General features: G+C 44.3%; 2 protein-coding genes across 7 annotated transcripts in view; both read left to right on the top strand.

Moving 5' to 3' along the window:
* PRIM1 (DNA primase subunit 1) overlaps nucleotides 1-2,547 on the top strand; it is a 49,132-nt gene extending 46,585 nt beyond the window's left edge. For 4 of the 5 annotated variants that reach the window (XM_053226382.1, XM_053226381.1, XM_053226383.1 and 1 more), the window contains one exon: nucleotides 1,081-2,547. In XM_053226382.1, the coding sequence (XP_053082357.1) occupies nucleotides 1,081-1,100 (20 nt within the window). In that variant the 3' untranslated portion in view covers nucleotides 1,101-2,547. The remainder of the gene's footprint in view (nucleotides 1-1,080) is intronic. The other variant, XR_003424387.2, reaches the window with a different exon arrangement.
* Nucleotides 2,548-4,552: 2,005 nt separating this feature from the next.
* On the top strand, nucleotides 4,553-16,934 carry NACA (nascent polypeptide associated complex subunit alpha). Of its 2 annotated transcripts, XM_027071450.2 has the most exons (9): nucleotides 4,553-4,706; nucleotides 5,572-5,643; nucleotides 8,333-13,306; nucleotides 14,499-14,584; nucleotides 14,765-14,842; nucleotides 15,133-15,279; nucleotides 15,711-15,839; nucleotides 16,485-16,607; nucleotides 16,809-16,934. In XM_027071450.2, exons 2-9 carry the CDS (start codon nucleotides 5,574-5,576, stop codon nucleotides 16,821-16,823), a joined length of 5,622 nt encoding a protein of 1,873 aa, XP_026927251.2. In that variant the 5' UTR covers nucleotides 4,553-4,706; nucleotides 5,572-5,573; the 3' UTR covers nucleotides 16,824-16,934. The 2 variants fall into 2 exon arrangements, with proteins under 2 accessions (XP_026927251.2, XP_014940624.1); XM_015085138.3 differs by lacking the exon at nucleotides 8,333-13,306 and having other exon boundaries at nucleotides 4,620-4,706.
* Nucleotides 16,935-17,780: the final 846 nt, after the last annotated feature.

Genomic DNA, 17,780 nt, shown 5'->3' with positions numbered 1-17,780 from the left:
TAAGGGTACAGGAGTGGAAAAAGGTGACAGGTTGTTCATGCTTAAAGGAACAGCAAGGGCAAAAACATTAGAGACAAAAGCATCAGGTCACTCTGGAGGCCATCTAGTACAGCTAATCTTAAAAAAGATGTGTCAGGAAGTGACTGGATAGAAAACTGGAGAAGCAGACTGAAACCAGGGTATAGATGGCCTTGAATTCCAGTCTTGAGAGTTTGGACTTAATTCAGTAGAGACAAGGAATCTATTAAAGATTTTTGAGGAAGGTTTTGCCATGATTTATAGTTTAATCTAGCCAGATAAAACTAGCAACAAAAATCTGGGGGGATATAGGGGATATAATAGAGCCCAAGAGGCCAACTGGGCTATTACCGTTTAGGAGAATAGCACTGGAGATCTCTAAAAGGTACAAATACTAGAGCCATCCTTGAGAGGTGGTAATGATTTGGAAGCAGAGAGATGAAAGAGGAAAGTTAAGTGTTACAGAAGCAGCCAGGGGAAAGTTTCAAGGAAATTATAAAGTGTCAAATGCAGTAGACAAGTGATAAAATCCTGTTGGATATTGGAACCCAAAGGAGATACCAAGAGGACAGCAGTGTCAAAGGAAAAGTTATTTGAATAGGAGAGACCCAAGCATATGTGTAAGCCAAAATGAAAAAAAATCAGCATTGAATATTATTCAGGAGATTGATGGATACCATAGAAAACTGTGGCCATGTTACAGAAATACAAACTCCCTTTCCACTTCATTTCTTAATAAAATTCATGATGGTTAAAAAGTAGTGCCCAAGATAATGCCGAACTCATAGTAGCCACTCAAATATGTGCTTGTTGAATGAACAATGATGACACTGAACTTGGAAAGCCTCAGTGAACCTGCCATTCCAACTGGCCATATTAAGTCCTTTGTACTCTTGTTCTGTACTAGCTCAGCCTGTAATGTGGGCTTCAGCAAGTGTGAAAGCAAATCTTTATGCATGATGTGAATTTAATGGAAGCATTAACCAAATCAGAGTGTGAAAATAAATGGGATTTGTTTTGTTTTACTTTACTGTCCTTTGATAAGAATCTATTCTATTTCAGATTTACAGAAAGACTTCTGAAGATAACAACTCTCCTCAAACCATTGTAGATATCTTCTACCTTCAACCAATAACCAAATACTTCAACAGCATTTAATTAATATGGTGGAACCATATATGTGTTTTAGTGCTCAAAGCAAAATGTCCTTTTCTTGAAAAATAATTATGTTGAAAAGATTCCTGAAACCACCAAAGGAGAGTGTCCAGGTTTCTCGAACAAGCAGTAATGAGAGGAGCAAGTGGATTGCAAATATTTGTAAAAGTTAGTATCATACAAAGATAATTCTAAGATTTTTGATATACCTTTTACCAGTTGCCATATGTATTTTGATCTACTTCTACCAGCTGCCGTATGTAGAGGCAAGTGAGCAGTAATGTGCCGAAGACTTTAATCTCAGCTCAGATACAGCCTCCATATTTCTGGACTGAATATTCTAGGTACATGAGAGCTTTGTCCTTAAGTCGTAGACCTTAAGTTAAATTAATTATACTTAGAGTATGTATTAGGTCACTTCTAATTTTGCTTACTGGTATTTTTATTACCCAGGCCACACCCCACTGTTCATCTTTTAAAAATCATTTTAAATTGGGCATCTAAACATATGAGTTACTAGATTACAATATTAGGGCATAGTAGAGTTTTTTTTTTTTTTTACAACTGTTGCATTTGTAGCTCCTAACTTCTTTCCTCAGAAAATAACTGGATTAGTCAACACCATAGAGCAGCAGCTTAGAATAACCAATTTCACCAACATAAAGCCTATTTTACTTGTCGAGACACTTCCCTTTCTACATATCCAAATACTTAATTTTAAAGGTTTTGTTTCTTCCATATTTGAATTTTTGCAATAGATTCTGAAAGTCAGATTTCTTTTGCCCAGTTTTACAACCAAGCTAAACAAAACAGTCATTCTGGTTTACAGTCCATCTTCTGAGAAACACTGAGAAGTCAAGCTATCAGGCTGGTGCTTTCTATGATTTATGAAAAATTTCCTTCCTTTATATTTCCTTTAATATTGTTTTCTCTGTAGCCACACATTCTTTTTTTTATCTTTTGGTGTATATGTATAAAACAGACTTTGCAGTCAGTACACCGAAATGCCTTGCATTTCCTTCTCTTTTCTAATCTTTTAAGAAAAAACATTAAATACCACTGTGCAAAATTCCTTGTTATCTGAGCTTCTATTTACTATGTATTGTTCAGTTTTTAGGTTTGGAAACCAGTGGGTCGGTTAAAAATTCCTGAATACAAAATTACTAAAGACACATCAGTCCATCTTAACTCAGAATGGGAGTGTAAAGGCTGGTGTTATGCTTTCAACAAGAGATATTTCAAGCTTCCAGTATGTCTACCATTATTTTAATGCTTTAATATTAAAGCCCTTGGATAAAGCTGCTGTACTAGCCCATAAAAGTAGTTTCAGAACATGTTGTACTCATTAAAAAGAATAAATGTTTTTACACTGTATGTTAATTAACTGGAATTTATTTTTTAATTTTTTTAAACATTTATTCATTTTTGAGAGACAGAGCGTGAGTGGGAGAGGGGCAGAGAGAGAGGGAGACACAGAATCCGAAGCAGGCTCCAGGCTCTGAGCTGTCAGCACAGAGCCTGACGTGGGGCTCGAAGTCACAGATTGCGAGATCATGACCTGAGCCGAAGTCAGACACTTAACCAACTGAGCCACCCAGCTGCCCCTAACTAACTGGAATTTAAATGAAAACTTAAAAAAAAATTTTTTTTTAATAATAAAGTCCTTTTTTTTTTTTCAAAATAAAGAAATAAATGTTTGGTTCATTAAAGATAGCAGAAACATGCTCAAAGACTATTGACTTCTCTATTCTCTGATTTTGCCAACTCATCCATATATAAGAATTGCAGAAACAAAGGGCACAGAACTGGTTTCCATCTCCATACTTGCCCAATTCATAAAGAAACCCAAAGAAAAAAAATACATCTTTCCTTAGCTAGTCATTAACAACAGAGAGAAAAGTCAGTGAGCTGGATGGGAAAGAAAGGGGAGTGGTCAAAATAGCTTTACTTATCATCTAAGGAGATGATTGGCTATCACCCTTTCTTCTGAAGGTAAATGGACTGTGCTAACAAATCTTCCAGGTCACATATTTATTTAGAAAAAGTAACAGCACTTTTTAAGTAATGTACATATCTTCCTAATAATTCTATGAAGTAGCTACTATTTTCCCCATTTTATAGGTGAGGAAACTGAGGCACAAGCAGACTAATTAAATCACCCAAGGTTACTACAAGGTGTCCAAGCTGTGATTCAGACAGAGTATGGCTACAAAGTCCATGTTCTTTATATAAGTAATCTCTACACCCAACATGGGGCTTGAACTCATGAACCTGAGAATAAGAGTCCCATGCTCTTCCAACTGATCTATCCAGGCACCCCTACGGAGTTCATGTTCTTAATTAATCACTCCACAATATTGCTTCCCCTATCTGAAAAGAATCTCAGAATTTCTCAATTCTGGTAAACCCCACTATCTCATTTAATCCTAATTTATTAATGCTCACTTCACAAGTAGTTTTCAGAGCATAATGTCACTGCTTCCCTTAAAAGACAGCCACAATTGTCTTAAAGCCATTAGCTCAAATAGTGTTAGCTGGTTTTAAAGTAATATATTTGTAGGGCTGAGAGAGATGGTATGAAGGGTCAGGGCCCATGGCCTTTTCGTGATCAAAACGCTGAATTACATTCTCTTTTCAGGAGTCATTTTGTTTTCATTTTTTTAATGTTTATTTTTGAAAAAGGGCGGGGGGGGGGGGGGGACATAATCCAAAGCAGACTCCAGGCTCTAAACTGTGAGCTCTGAGGGGAGGGGCTTGAACTCAGGAACAGTGCGATCATGACATGAGCTGAAACCCACTGAGCCACCCAGGTGCCCCATCGACTTTCCAGAAATCTTACCATATAAAGCATGAGTTCTTAACGTGGGGTCTTGGGACTACTAGAATGGATGAGTTTCAGGATATCTATTTGCCCAAAATACAGGAAAAAGAATCGCCTATGTGCCTACGTTTTTTGAGGAGGGTAATTATATATAATAGTTTCAACATCTGTCAAAATTGTGTATTCCAAAAATAAAATAGGGTTAACCTACGTCACTGCTACCTTACAATGATGTGAATACAATCCGTGGCATTCAGTATTATTTAGTATCTCCTATGTCCCCTCATTAGTTGAAAAGGGGAAATTAAAAAGTGACTGCAATACCGCTGTGGCTAAGTTACTGACCAGAGGGCAGAGGGTGCCTGTTTCATGACAATTTCCCTTTGGGTATCAAAATGCCTCGACTTAGGGGATGGGAAGAGGTCGGCTATCTAAGGACTGCCCAGCTGTCTAAGGACTGCACAGAGCTGAAGTTCCTGCCAGGCCAGGGCGTTCTGTTCTGAATTCTTACCCTTATTTAGACCTCGTCACCACCCCCGTCAGGGAACAACCGGAGGGGTCACTCGTTAAAGGAAGTGACTGGCGGCCGCTCCTGACCCGGAATCGGATCCTGGTCCCGCCCCCTCCACCAGGCTTCCTTCTGCAACAGGCGTGGGTCACGCTCTCGCTCGCTCTCTTTCTGCCGCCATCTTGGTTCCGCGTTCCCCGCACAGTAAGTCCTGTCTTCGTCGCTACTCTGTATCCGCAGCCATCCGCCTTTTTGCGGACTGAGCCGCCCTGGGGACTGAGAGCTAAGGGGAGTTGGAGGCTTTGTGGGACCACCGGGTTCCTCCTCGCCTCTGGGAAGTGTGGCCTTGGGGCCTCCGGACAAAATGGGGTCTGTGGTTGATATCCTAGCAAAAGCAGGGCAGAAGGGCCGCGGGCCGGGCATGGAGGCCAGTGCTGGGGAGATGAGAGCCGTTGCGGTGTTGGGGGCCGAAGCCGAGTGCGTCTGCTGTTAGGAAAGGTTTCATAAGAACCCGGAGGAGGTTAAGGGGGTCACAGCCTTGGAAACCCCCCGCCCCCCCGACACACACACAGGCCGTTCTTAATTGTGACAAGCGAGTGTTGGGACTTAAGGCGCTTTCTTTCCCCCTCCTGGTTCCCGAAAGTCGACAAACGGGAGTCCTTGGAGGTCCCAGCCCAGGCAGAGTGAGTGTAGGAGGGGAGGTTGTGCAGCGTAGCGTCTGAAGTCTCCCGTGGTCGGGAGCCAGACCAGGATGCTCTCCCTCGGGTCGAGAACGCAGTGATGATTGTTGCCCTTGTGGGCTTCGGCGTGTGGAGTAAAAGGAACCCGTGGGTACTAGAAGTCCGTTCTCTGCGGAGTAAAGAGAGGTAGAAGATGATTTGCTTGATCAGAGATCGGAGGGTCACGTCTTATTTCTTACCTATTCCCAGCAGCTTTGGGGAGGGTTGTCCCGACACCTTCATGATTTTTTGCTTAACAGCCCTTCGCAGAGTTTTTAAGAATATTTGACTCTGGGTTGGGCAGCAGAACGGATCCCAGTCAATTCAGGCCTCCTTTTTATTCCCTTCAGAAATGCCTGGTGAAGCCACAGAAACCGTCCCTGCTACAGAGCAGGAGTTGCCACAGCCCCAGGCTGAGACAGGTAGGTTCCCCTAGCCCCTTGCTGTTCATTCAAACTGTAAGAATGACCCTAAGACCATTTGGTGGGTAAAATGACAAAGGGAATACACTTCTGTTTTTCAGAATTAAGTCATTAAAGATGGGCTGTAGCTTTACCAGGGAGGAGAGTCGCTGATACTAACTGCTGTCCTGGAGGGACTTCATTAGGGAATGGAATGTAAACAGTATATATAAATATTAAAATCTCCCTGGCCCACTTTGTGGGTTATGGTAACTGCCTCAAAGGGCATTCTGTGGAACCCTCACCTCACATAGAACTGAGCTGGCTGGGAAGGGGCTCGGTGATTCTTACCTATTGGAACTGGATGACACACTTGCAGGCCAAGGAGACCTGAGCTTTTGTGAAGTTCTAGCCAGCAAGTTGCACCAAGGTTTTAGGTGGCAGAGCTTGGCATTGTGCCTTCATCACATGTCTGGATGAGATGTGTCCTACTGGGCCCCAGGGCACTCATATGTGGGTTAACTTATTTTATGAGTTGGTGTTGAGATTTCTGGTGTGCTGAAATAATGCCTGCATCAGTAGCTTGCCAGAACCCAATATTGAAATAAACGTTTCTTTGACTACTTCTTCATCTTTGAAATTAATGGATGTAAAGGCAAGTTTTGAATAGTGGTTAAAAATAGAGAATTTAAGGGATAGTGAAAAAATATTTAATGATATTCTTGCTGCGTCAGTTGTGCTGAAATAAAGAAAGGGAATCTTCGGGCTGCAACTTACATTCTCACTGTCTTTTATTGTAATTTTTTTTTTTTTTTTAACTTCACCTGTCACTTAAGGGCAGTTTCTTTCTCTTTCTGGAATTAAAATAGAGTTGTTTATAGTTAAAAGCATTGAGGTTCTCTTCCCCCACCTGTCTGATTTTAGCAGCTGAAGGGATTAATACAGCTGCTAGAAAAGAAAAAGGAGGGGGCCTCTGAGCTAGTGAACAAGCTGTATGAAATCTTGAAGTACAAGGAATTTAATGGAGGGAGAAAATAAAGGACTGGTCTCAAACAATCCTGTAATTCAATGCTAACCAAAACCTTATTCAACAATTTGATTTTACAAATGTAGAGACTGAAATTTAGATGAATTTCGAATAATCTGTTTCAAGCCTCAAAACTAATGCCATTTGCTTCTGAAGCAATCCTTAATGCTGGTAAGCTTATTTCTGAATGGTTTGAGCTTGTACAGTTGATTTAATAATAAGAGAGTGCCGGTGATAAAACACTCTGAATTTTTTTCTGTAACTATAATTAAGTGATTACTATAATGAAAAAACTAGCCCAAAGAATTGGTTATAGTGTCTAAAGCAGGTAACTTGGGCCTTACCCCATCTTGAAATCCAGTCAGAGGAAAACATTCTAAGTTTCAAATTCTGAGTAATGTGTTAGGAAGCATTTACACTGTAATCATAAGACTTTGAATTACCAACTCTCCAGGAAAAACTGGTTGAGCCGCCTGTCTTTTCTGTAGTTGGATACTGGTTGAATAAATTGTGAGTTTGGATGCTGTGGGTTGTTTTGTTTTCATTTTTTAATTTCCTTCTAGGTATTGAGCATTTGTTGGTCTAATCCTATGCTCCAAATAGTAAGCATGGTAGTTTTTCATCATTCAGAAAATCTTTTGCTGAGCTTTACTCTAGTAAAGCTAGAACATTGGTCTATTTTGGCAGAATGACATACTTATCCAAATTAAGGGGTAGAAAACCAGTGTATTCCCCACTCCAGTTCCCTTCTTCCAAAATAGAACCACAGTCTGGTTTAACAAGTTGATCTACAGTTTCATAATACAATCCCTACCCTTGTGACTAAGCTCTCTCCTGGCAGTCTGGTTCATCTTAGATTGATGTCTGAAGGGCTAACATTACCTAGGAAGGCCTGTAGAAACTATGAAGTACAACCCATTTGTGGTTGGTTTTTTGTTTGTTTTGGGTGAGTGGGTAAACAGAGGCATAGAGAGGCAGAGTGACTTAGTTCTTAATACTTCATATTGAATTGTGTGCCAGATACCACCTTCCTAAAACTTTATTCTAAGAGTCAGATTTTTTTCTTACCTTAGTGGAAGCCTGAGCATATAAAGACTTGGTTTTTTTTTTTCTCATTTAGCTCCGACTCCTGGTCGTTATCACCACTCACTGCCTTCCTTGTTCTGATTCTCAGTGTCTGTTTCACTGAAACAGACTGATCCTTGGGGGACGGAGTAGAACAGCTATTCTTCTAGTGGTTTTCTATGGCCTATAAGAAAAACTTAGGGTTTGTTTGAGGAAGGAAGGGAGGAGGGCACATCTGGGAAAGGATGGAAAGCATGCTATTCCCAACCCCACTCTTAGGCCTGTGCTCCCCGTTTAGAGACTAATAGGCTGTTTAGACTGTTCTTTTCACCTTAAAATTGTTTTTTGTAGGTTTTGTTGGTTTGGTTTGGTTTGGTTTTGGTAGGACATGGGAGATGGGGAGAGGGATGTGTTCTTACTGGACCACTGAAATATGTTTGGGGAAGGTTGCTGTTGCCTGTCACCTTTGTCTAATCCTGTGTGGTGACTTTCATTCTCAGATTAAAAAATTCTGTGTTTCCTGTGAGGCATGTTGTACCAAGTTGGGCTGCATAACTCACCTTTGTTTTTTTCCTTCCCTCTCCTTCTTTATTCCCCTTTTTTGCTTTTCTCCTCCAGCTATGCTTCCTGTGTCTTCAGCCTTGAATGTCACTGCTGCCTTAGGGCAGCCTGAATCTACCCTTCCCCCTTCTTGTTCCCTGGCTCCCCAACAATGCCCTCTGGCAACCCCTAACCAGCCTTCCCCATTTCTTTCTCCCTCTAGTGTTGCTTCAACCCCTTTTGAAGCTCCTTTTCCCCAGTCATCCTCTGGGACAGCCCTGCCTTTGGGAGTTGTCCCTTCCCCCACTGACACCCCAGCTTTCCTGCCAAACTTACTAGGGCCTCCCATCTCCCCAGCTGCCTTAGCTCTGGCCTCTCCCATGATAACTCCAACTCTGAAAGGCGCCCATTCTTCTTCAGCTCCCTTGGCTCTGGTGGCCTTGGCTCCCCACTCAGTTCAGAAGAACTCTGCTCATCCACTTAACCCTCTTAGTTCACCTCCTTCGATTGCTGTGACTAAGTCAGGGTCAGTGACCTCCCTGTCATCTCCCATTGCTTCCTCAGAACCAAAGACCTCTCCTATTCAAGACCCCTTACAAGTAGACCCTCGAAAAATTACCCCCCTCCCTCCAAGTATAGTCAGTGCTGTTCCTGCCCATGTTGGAACTCCCTTGGCCTCTGTTCAGTCTGGAGTAGCCTCATGTCCTCAGATGCCACCCACCACTCCCCTAGCCATCACTCCCCCTCAGTTCAGAGACATCCCTGTTTCCTCAGCTCTGACTTCTCAACAAAACCAGGAAAGCCTCAGCCTAAAGGGACCCCATAGTTCACCTGCTGCCTTATCTGTTTCAACCCAGTCTATTTCTGTGTCTCCCAACATCTCTCCAGTTTTTCTCCCTTCTCTAGGCTCTCACCCTGTACCTTTACATCAGAGTTCTTTTGGTTCTCCTATTCAGCCCTTAGGTCAAACAGGCCATAATGTTCTGTCAGATGCTATACAGGATGCCACTTCTGCAGATCATTCTTCCACAGGGACCTCTTACCCTTCTCAGAGATCTGTAATTCCTCCCCCTCCTTCCAAAAATGAGGTGACTTCTGCTGCTGTGGCTGCTTTTCCAGCAGGGACTCGAGATTCCCCTTTGACTCTTTCTGTTGACAAAGATCCCTCTGCTGTCACTGGCATAGCCTCCTACAACCCCTCTGGTTCATTAAATGTAGCTACCTCTTCTCCATTATCTCCTACAGCCTCTCTCATTCTCAAAGGTTCTCCTGATGCCACTCATCATCAGCCTTTGGTGGCCCAAATTCCTGCTTCTCCAGAGAGTCCAAGCTTGAAAGAAGCTCCTGTTTGTTCTGTTGGAACCACCCCATTTGTTATGGCTAACCCCTCTACAGTTTCTGCAGCACCTACTACCTTTGAGATAGCTACTTGTGTCTCTCCTCCAGTTTCATCAGGTCCCATAAGTAGTAAGGACTCCACTTCCCATACTGCCCTTGTTATGACTCCTGTGGCTCCCAAAGAGCTTCCTGCTCCTCAAGTAACAGCCCCTCTGGGAATACCAGTCTCTCCTCCTCTGCCAGCCCCTGAGAACCCCAAAAGTCTCCCTGCATCAGTATTGGTAAAGTTACCAACACAGAAAGATCTCCAGACTTCACCTGCCTCTGTTGCTGGAGCCCCTGTTTCACCAGTCCAGGCAGGACTCCCTATCAAGAAAGACCCTACTCTAATACCATTGGCCCTGGCAGCCCCTAAAAATCCCCCCTCTTCCCAAAGTACATCATCATCATTGGAGATCCCTCTTTCCCCTGAAACCACCTTAGCAAAGAAAAGCCTTGTAGAGCCTCTCCCTCTAGTTATGCCAGTCAATACTACTCCCTCTCCTCTGGGTGTTAACTCTCCAACCTCTGTAATCAAGACAGATCCTTATGCAAGCCCAGACCCCACGAGTCTGCTTCCCAGAAGTTCTCTCCCTACCCCAACCATGGCTACATTTTCTGCTGCCACTGCTGGGGTGGCTCCTACCACTATAGCCAGCCCTTTCCTAGGAGCTGTCTCTTTGGCTCATAAAAGCCACCCAGATAAGGGGGTTAGTTCCACTCTTACTATTTTACCTTTGGTTCCACCAGCCTCCGAAAGTTGCCCTGTGGCTCCAACTGTGACTTTACCCCCCCAGAATGTTTCTGCTTTTCCAGCTGCCATGGCACTGGCCCCCGAAATTCCCAAGTCTGAGCCCTTTCCCTCTCTTCCTCCTCAAGGTGCAAAGAAAGTTCATGGTATTTCTCATACCTCGGCATTGGAACCTGTGGCTTCCTCTCCTGAAGGGCACCCAACCAAGGACTCTGGTTCTTCTGTTAATACATCTTCTCAAGGAACGTCCCTAGCTGACTCCACATCTCGTTTAGGGACTAGTGTGTCTCCCCAAACTAAAAGACGTCCAACCAAGAAGGGTTCAACTACTTCTACCTTAACTCTTTCTAAAAGTGTACCTGCTATCCCTGATACTCCTCCTGGAAATCACTCATCCCCTATTTCTCCAGTTGAAGCTTCCTTTCTTCCAGAGGCCAATCTTTCTTTTCAAGTCCCTAAAGGGTCACTGGCCAAGAAGCATTCCCCTACTCCATCCCCCAAAGAGGCCCCAGATACCCCATCTCCCAAAGAGGCCTCCACTCCCCCAGCTGTGGCTCCTCCCTCCCCCAAAAAGTCCCAAGCAGCTCCATCCCCCAAGAGAGCCCCAGCTACTCCATCTCCCAAAGGAACCTCCACTGCCCCAGCTGTGGCTCCCCCCGCCCCCAAAGGGGGCCCAACAATTCTATCCCCTAAAGAGACATCCACTCCAGCAGTGAATCCTTCCTGCCCCAAAGGGGCTCCCACCCTCCAGGCCTTAGCTCCTCCCTCCCCCAAAGGGGGCCCAGCAACCCCATCCCCTAAAGAGCCTTCCACTCCTCCATCTATGACTCCTTCCTCCCCCAAAGAGTCCCCAGCTACCCAACTTCCCAGAGGGGCCCCTACCCCAGAAGCTGTGGCTCCTGCCTCTCCCAAAGAGTCCCAAGCAACTCCAGCCCCCAAAAGAGCCCCAGCTGTGGCTCCTCCAGCTCCCAAAAAGTCCCAAGCAACTCCAGCCCCCAAAAGAACCCCAGCTACTCCATCTCCCAAAGGGGCCTCCACTGCCCCAGCTGTGGCTCCCGCCTCCCCCAAAGGGGGCCCAGCAATTCCATCCCCTAAAGAAACCTCCACTCCCCCAGCTATGACTCCTTCCTCCCCCAGGGAATCCCCAGCTACCCAACCTCCCAACGGAGCTCCCACTACCCCAGCTGTGGCTCCTGCCTCTCCCAAAGAGTCCCAAGCAACTCCAGCCCCCAAAGGGGGCCCAGCAACCCCATCCTCTAAAGAGACCTCCACTCCACCAGCTAGGACTCCTCCCTCCCCCAAAGGGGGCCCAGCAACCCCATCCTCTAAAGAGACCTCCACTCCACCAGCTAGGACTCCTCCCTCCCCCAAAGGGGGCCCAGTAACCCCATCCTCTAAAGAGACCTCCACTCCACCAGCTAGAACTCCTTCCTCCCCCAAAGCTGCCCAACCTCCCAGAGAGGCCCCCACCCCTCAAGCTGTGGCTCCTGCCTCTTCCAAAGAGTCCCAAGCAACTCCAGCCCCCAAAAGAGCCCCAGCTTCCCCACTTCCTAAAGGGACCCCCTTTGTCTCAGCTGTGGCTCCTCCCTCCCCCAAAAAGTCCCAAGCAACTCCAGCCCCCAAAAAAGCCTCAGCAACTTCGTCTCCCAAAGGGTCCCCTAATGCCCCAGCTGTAGCTCTTCCCTCCCCCAAAGAGTCCTCAGCTACCCAACCTCCCAAAGGAGCCTCCACTCCCCCAACTGTGGCTCCTCCCTCCCCGAAAGGAGGACCAGCAATTGTATCCCCTAAAGAGACCCCCACTTCCCCAATAATGACTCCTCCCTCCCCCAAAGGGGCCTCAGCTGCCTCATCTCTCAAAGGGACCCTTACTCCCTCAGCTGTGACTCCTTCCTCCCACAAAGAGTCTCCAGAAACTCCAGCCCCCAAGGGGGCCCCAACAACCCCACCTCCCAAGCGGGCCTCCACTCCCCCAGCTCTGACTCCTTCCTCCCCCAAAGAGTCTCTAGCTACCCCATCCTCCAGAGGGACCTCAGCAACTCCATCTTCCAAAAGAGCCCCAGGGACTCCATCCTCCAAAGGAACCTCAGCAGCTTCATCCCCCAAAAGAGCACCAGCTACCCCATCCTCCACAGGTGCCCCCACTCCCTCATCTGAGATTTCTCCCTCACCCAAAGAGGCCCCTATATCTCCAGTTTCAGTTACTTGTCCCTTGGGGTCCACTGCCCCTCAGGCATCTAAAGGCCTACCAATAATGAAAGGTCCCACAGCTCTCAAACCAGTACTTGTTGCCCCAGCTCCAGAAAGTGCACCAGTTGTCACAGTTCCCTCTGAGAAAGATCCACTGGCCAAGAAGAGTTCTGCCACTCCACCTCCTGTGTGCCCCGATCCCTCAGCCAAGAATGGTACTAAAGGACCCCTTTCTACAATGGCTCCAGCCCCTCTACTGACAGTCTCTGCTCAGAAAGCCTCTTCTCCAAAGACTCCCAAAACCCTTCCTGTTTCTCCGTTAAAAGGCAAAGATTCTTTTCATTCCCCAAAGAGCCCCTTGGCTCTTGCTCCTGAGTCTGTGACATCTACCCCTCTAGCAACAGCTTCCTCTGAGAAGGTCCTTCCTAATGCTGGATCAACATCTGTCTCTCCAGCACCCACCCCACCAGTCTCTCTGCCTCTCCCTCCCTCCCCAGTTCCCCCTCTGCTTCCTAAACAGCAATTTCTGCCGTCCTCACCTGGGCTGGTGCTGGAATCACCCTGTAAGCCCTCAGCCCCTGCTGATGAGGATGAGCTGCCGCCTCTGATTCCCCCGGAACCAATCTCGGGGGGAGTGCCTTTCCAGTCGGTCCTCGTCAACATGCCCACCCCTAAACCTGCTGGGATCCCTGCCCCAACCCCCTCTGCCAAGCAGCCTGTTCTGAAGAACAACAAGGGTATTTGCCTTGGTTTGCTGTGTGCATGGTGTGTCGCCCACACCCCTCCTGGGGCTACCCACCGATACTAACCCTAGGATGCGCCGCTTTCTCCAGTATATCTGCTTGTGTTTGGACATAGAACATAGAATTATACCATTTTAAATGTAAAAGCTCTAGGTATATGAAACAATCTTGGTTTTCATCACCTCAGATAGTGTGTTTTGTATTATCTTGTGTAATGTGGTCCAGGCTAACCCTGGATCTGCCATTGTTCTTACCTGAATGATCTGACATTGAAAACCAAGACCTATTAGACTCTTTAATTTGCTCTAATCTCTGCCACATGACTAACTTTGTCCCTGGGCCTGGGATTTGCTAAAATGCTGGGAAATATGGAACTATTTGAGTTTCTTTTCACTTCTTAGATTTAGTAATGACCAGTGCCCAAGGGACTCCCTTTCCAAGACCTTTTCCTAGCCTGAGAATGGTGCAGGTGTATGCTTTTTTTCCTCTCAGTAGTCTTTATTGATGCTTGGCCTTTTGATTGAGGTGAACTTAAAATGTGTGAATTATATTTGGAAGATGGGAGAGAGAGGTCACAGGACAGAATCTAACAGAGGTGAGTGTTAGAACTACAGGTGGGCAATCATTGAGAATCTTCAAGCTAAGTTCATTATACCAAATTGCTAGAGTAAGTGGTTTGAAAATAAGGCTAAATGTGTGTACACAACTGTTTCTGGCCTTCCCCAACCCAATATAAAGGATAAGGGGAAAATGTCCTCTCTGGCCTGCCTCCACAACGTGAACTTACTGCCTTTTCACCTAAATATAACTGGAGATACCTTGTCTGCCAGAACCTCTTTGGGATGGTTGAACAATTGGGTAGAATTTGGAGTTAGGTAGGTCATTGGTATTTGCCGGTGCCAGTGAGTGAACACCTTGAGAGAAAGGAAGCAGTTACAGTTTATAAAATGCTTGGCCTGTAACTAGTAATTACCTCATTTCTGGGGCCGGGTCTTTAATGGATGTGTACACACTAGTTTGTGACTAAGTTGGAGGCTGTCAAGCTGGCTTCACACAAGTCAGTTGGTTTACACTTAACTTTGTGAGGTCTAGCATAAGCCAGTGACCTCTAGTCCAGGCAGGCTATGGTGAGGTGCCTCCTCCTCATAATGTACTTTAAAATAGTAAAAGTTATTTGTCATCTCAGGGTCTGGAACAGAATCGGACAGTGATGAATCAGTACCAGAGCTTGAGGAACAGGATTCCACACAGGCAACCACCCAACAAGCCCAGGTCGGTATTCTCTTATTCGCTGGTCAAAATACTTGTGCCAAGGAAGCATTGGAGAACGAGAATTGATCAGAGGAGCTGACTTGGAGAAGTGTAGCTTCATAAAGGGAAAACCTCTTAGGGATTTTGGTATCTAGGCTTTATTTACATTCCAGTTTACTCATAGCTGTTTTATCTTCTTAGCTGGCAGCAGCAGCTGAAATTGATGAAGAACCAGTCAGTAAAGCAAAACAGAGCCGGAGTGAAAAGAAGGCACGGAAGGTGAGATTTTTAAGTCATAAACCAAGAATTAAAGCTTCTGATGAAGCAGCTTTAGAGAGGGGAAACTGTAGTGTTAGTATCATATTTATACATTTATTTTTTTGTTAGTATCATATTTAAAGTGACAGAAATTACTATGGTAGAAAACCCAGGAGCCCGGGAAGCCAATTCTGTATTATATAAACTTAGCCTAGGAAAAGGCTTTGTTGTGGTTGTAGTTACTACTGTGTTCTTTACTTCCTAAAGCTGCTTCTAAAGAAATTAAAAACCTGATGTTTTCTATTTCTTAGGCTATGTCCAAACTAGGTCTTCGACAGGTTACAGGGGTTACAAGAGTCACTATCCGGAAATCTAAGAATATCCTCTTTGTCATCACAAAACCAGATGTCTACAAGAGCCCAGCTTCAGATACCTACATAGTTTTTGGGGAAGCCAAGGTAAAGAAAGTTTTCTTGGATGCACTATAGACCAGGGTTTCTCAGCCTCAGCACTAGTAATAGAGTTAGATAGTTCTTTGGTGTGGAATTTGTGACTGTAATTTTGGGTCAGATAATTCTTTGTTGTAGAGGAACTTTCCTGTGTGTTACAGATGTTTAGTAGCATCATACCCAGGTGTAGTAAAAAAATCTCCAGACATTTGACAGATGTTCCTGGGTCAAAATCCCCTCCCAGGTGAGAACCACTGTTCTAGAGCTAAGCTACTATTTCCACAGTGATGTATAATCTTAGTGAGGGCAAGCAATTTAAAGCTACCTAGTAAGTTAACCTGAAGTGGTTTTAGATTGAGAATTTGGAAAAGATATAAATGATTTATTTCATTTACTGCAGACTGATCTATTCACATAAGTCTGTATTTTCTGCCCTTTAGATCGAGGATTTATCTCAGCAGGCACAACTAGCAGCTGCTGAGAAATTCAAAGTTCAAGGTGAAGCTGTCTCAAACATTCAAGAAAACACACAGACTCCAACTGTACAAGAAGAGAGTGAAGAGGAAGAGGTACATAGGAAAATATTTTATACTTTTAATTCTCTCTGGTTTATATTGGTGGAAGGATTCTGTATTGCTTTAAGCTCTCGAACTGCATTGAGTTAAATAGTTTCTGAGTTATATTAAGAACTAGATTCGGTGCGGGGCTCCTGGGTGGCTCAGTCACTTAGCATCCGAATTTGGCTCAGGTTGTGATCTCGTGGTTTGTGAGTTTGAGCCCTGCGTCAGGCTCTGTACTGATAGCTCAGAGCCTAGAGCCTGCTTTGGATTCTATGTCTCCCTCTCTCTGCCCCTCCCCTGTTTGTGCACTCTCTGTCTCTCTCAAAGAATAAATAAACGTTTAAAAAAAAAAAACAGATTCGGCACACTTGGGTGGCTCAGTCAGTTAAGTGTCTGACTTTTGATTTTGGCTTAGGTCATTATCTCACGGTTCATGGGATGGAGCCCCATGTCAGGCTCTGTGCTGATAACCAATTCTCTCTTTCCCTCTCTTTCTGCCCCTCCATGTCTCATGTGTTCTCTCTGTCTCTCTCAAAATAAACATTAAAAAAAATAAAAAATAGATTCAAGAGACTCCTAACTCACAAAGAACTGCTAGAGTTGTTCTTGCCTTTAGTTTATTGTTTTCTCTCTCTGTCTCTCTCTCTCTCTCAGGTTGATGAAACAGGTGTAGAGGTTAAGGACATAGAACTGGTCATGTCGCAAGCAAATGTATCAAGAGCAAAGGCAGTTCGAGCCCTGAAGAACAACAGTAATGATATTGTAAATGCTATTATGGTAAGTGTCCAAGCCTTTATCCTTTATTCCTTAACTCTCTCTTCCCTGACCAATTATGGATGACTTTATTTTCTGTGGCTTAATATCAATCAGCCAGTTAAGAAGCTTCAGAACAAAATCTATTCTGTATTATCTCATATTTTAGTGGCCTGAATTCTTAATCTGCCTATAACTACTTCTAATGATTTTTTTCTTTTACAGGAATTAACAATGTAACCGTCTGAAAACGAGGACCCTTTTTTGGTGTTTCAAAAGAATAACTGCAGCTTGGTTTGAAATTTGTACTGTTTCTATCATTAATAAAGTTATGGCTTCTTGTTGGATGAACTCAGTAGGTGCTTAGTCTCTTCCCCCTCTCTTCCCCCCGCCCCCAAAAATGAAGGCTCTAGAAATGAAAACACATTAATTACTCTTAAGACTTCAACTTCAGTTGAAAACATTTAGTACAAGGTTGGAGAGGGTATATACATGATGGATGTGGATGAAAATAATGCACTTTGTAGAAAATGAAGAAGTAACTCACGAAGGGAGTTTTTGACTTCTATACAGAGCACAAACACTGCTCCTAAACAACACTACAGACATTTTAGTGTACAAAATAAATTATGATTAGGGTAGACATAATTATGCTAAGAAAATAAGTAAAAACTAGGCAAATTGATACATAATGATTAGCCAGTGTGTGATAAATGTATATAACTCCAGGGGCACCTGGGTGGCTCAGTTGGTTAAGTGTCCAGTTCTTGATTTTGACTCGGGTCATGACCTCATCACAGTCGTGAGTTTGAGCCCATGTCAGATTCTGCAATGTGGAGCCTGCTTGGGATTCTGTCTCCCTGTCTCTGCCCTCTCCTGCACGCTCTCACTCGCTCTCTCGCTCTCAAAAATAAATATTTAAAAAAATATATATATATATATATATATACACATATACATACACATAACTCCATATAAGTCCTATGAAGAGTAAAGTTTCTGAGTTTTGGTTGTTAGGAAATGGTTTGGGGGAAAAGCAGAGAACTAAAATTTGGAAATAGGAAGACTACAAGTAAATAGGCAAGAATCCTAAAACAAAGAAGTGTAATACACCTAGAAGGAATGTTAGAATGGGAATATATCAGATGAACTTGGAGGGCAGCGGAGGAGGCAGAGAAAGAGGATGACAAAATCTCA

The sequence above is a fragment of the Acinonyx jubatus genome, chromosome B4, assembly GCF_027475565.1.
Source record: "Acinonyx jubatus isolate Ajub_Pintada_27869175 chromosome B4, VMU_Ajub_asm_v1.0, whole genome shotgun sequence".
Taxonomy (NCBI): Eukaryota; Metazoa; Chordata; class Mammalia; order Carnivora; family Felidae; genus Acinonyx; species Acinonyx jubatus.
The sequence above is the reverse complement of the archived record's forward strand: the minus strand, read 5'-3'. Positions and strand labels throughout refer to the sequence as shown.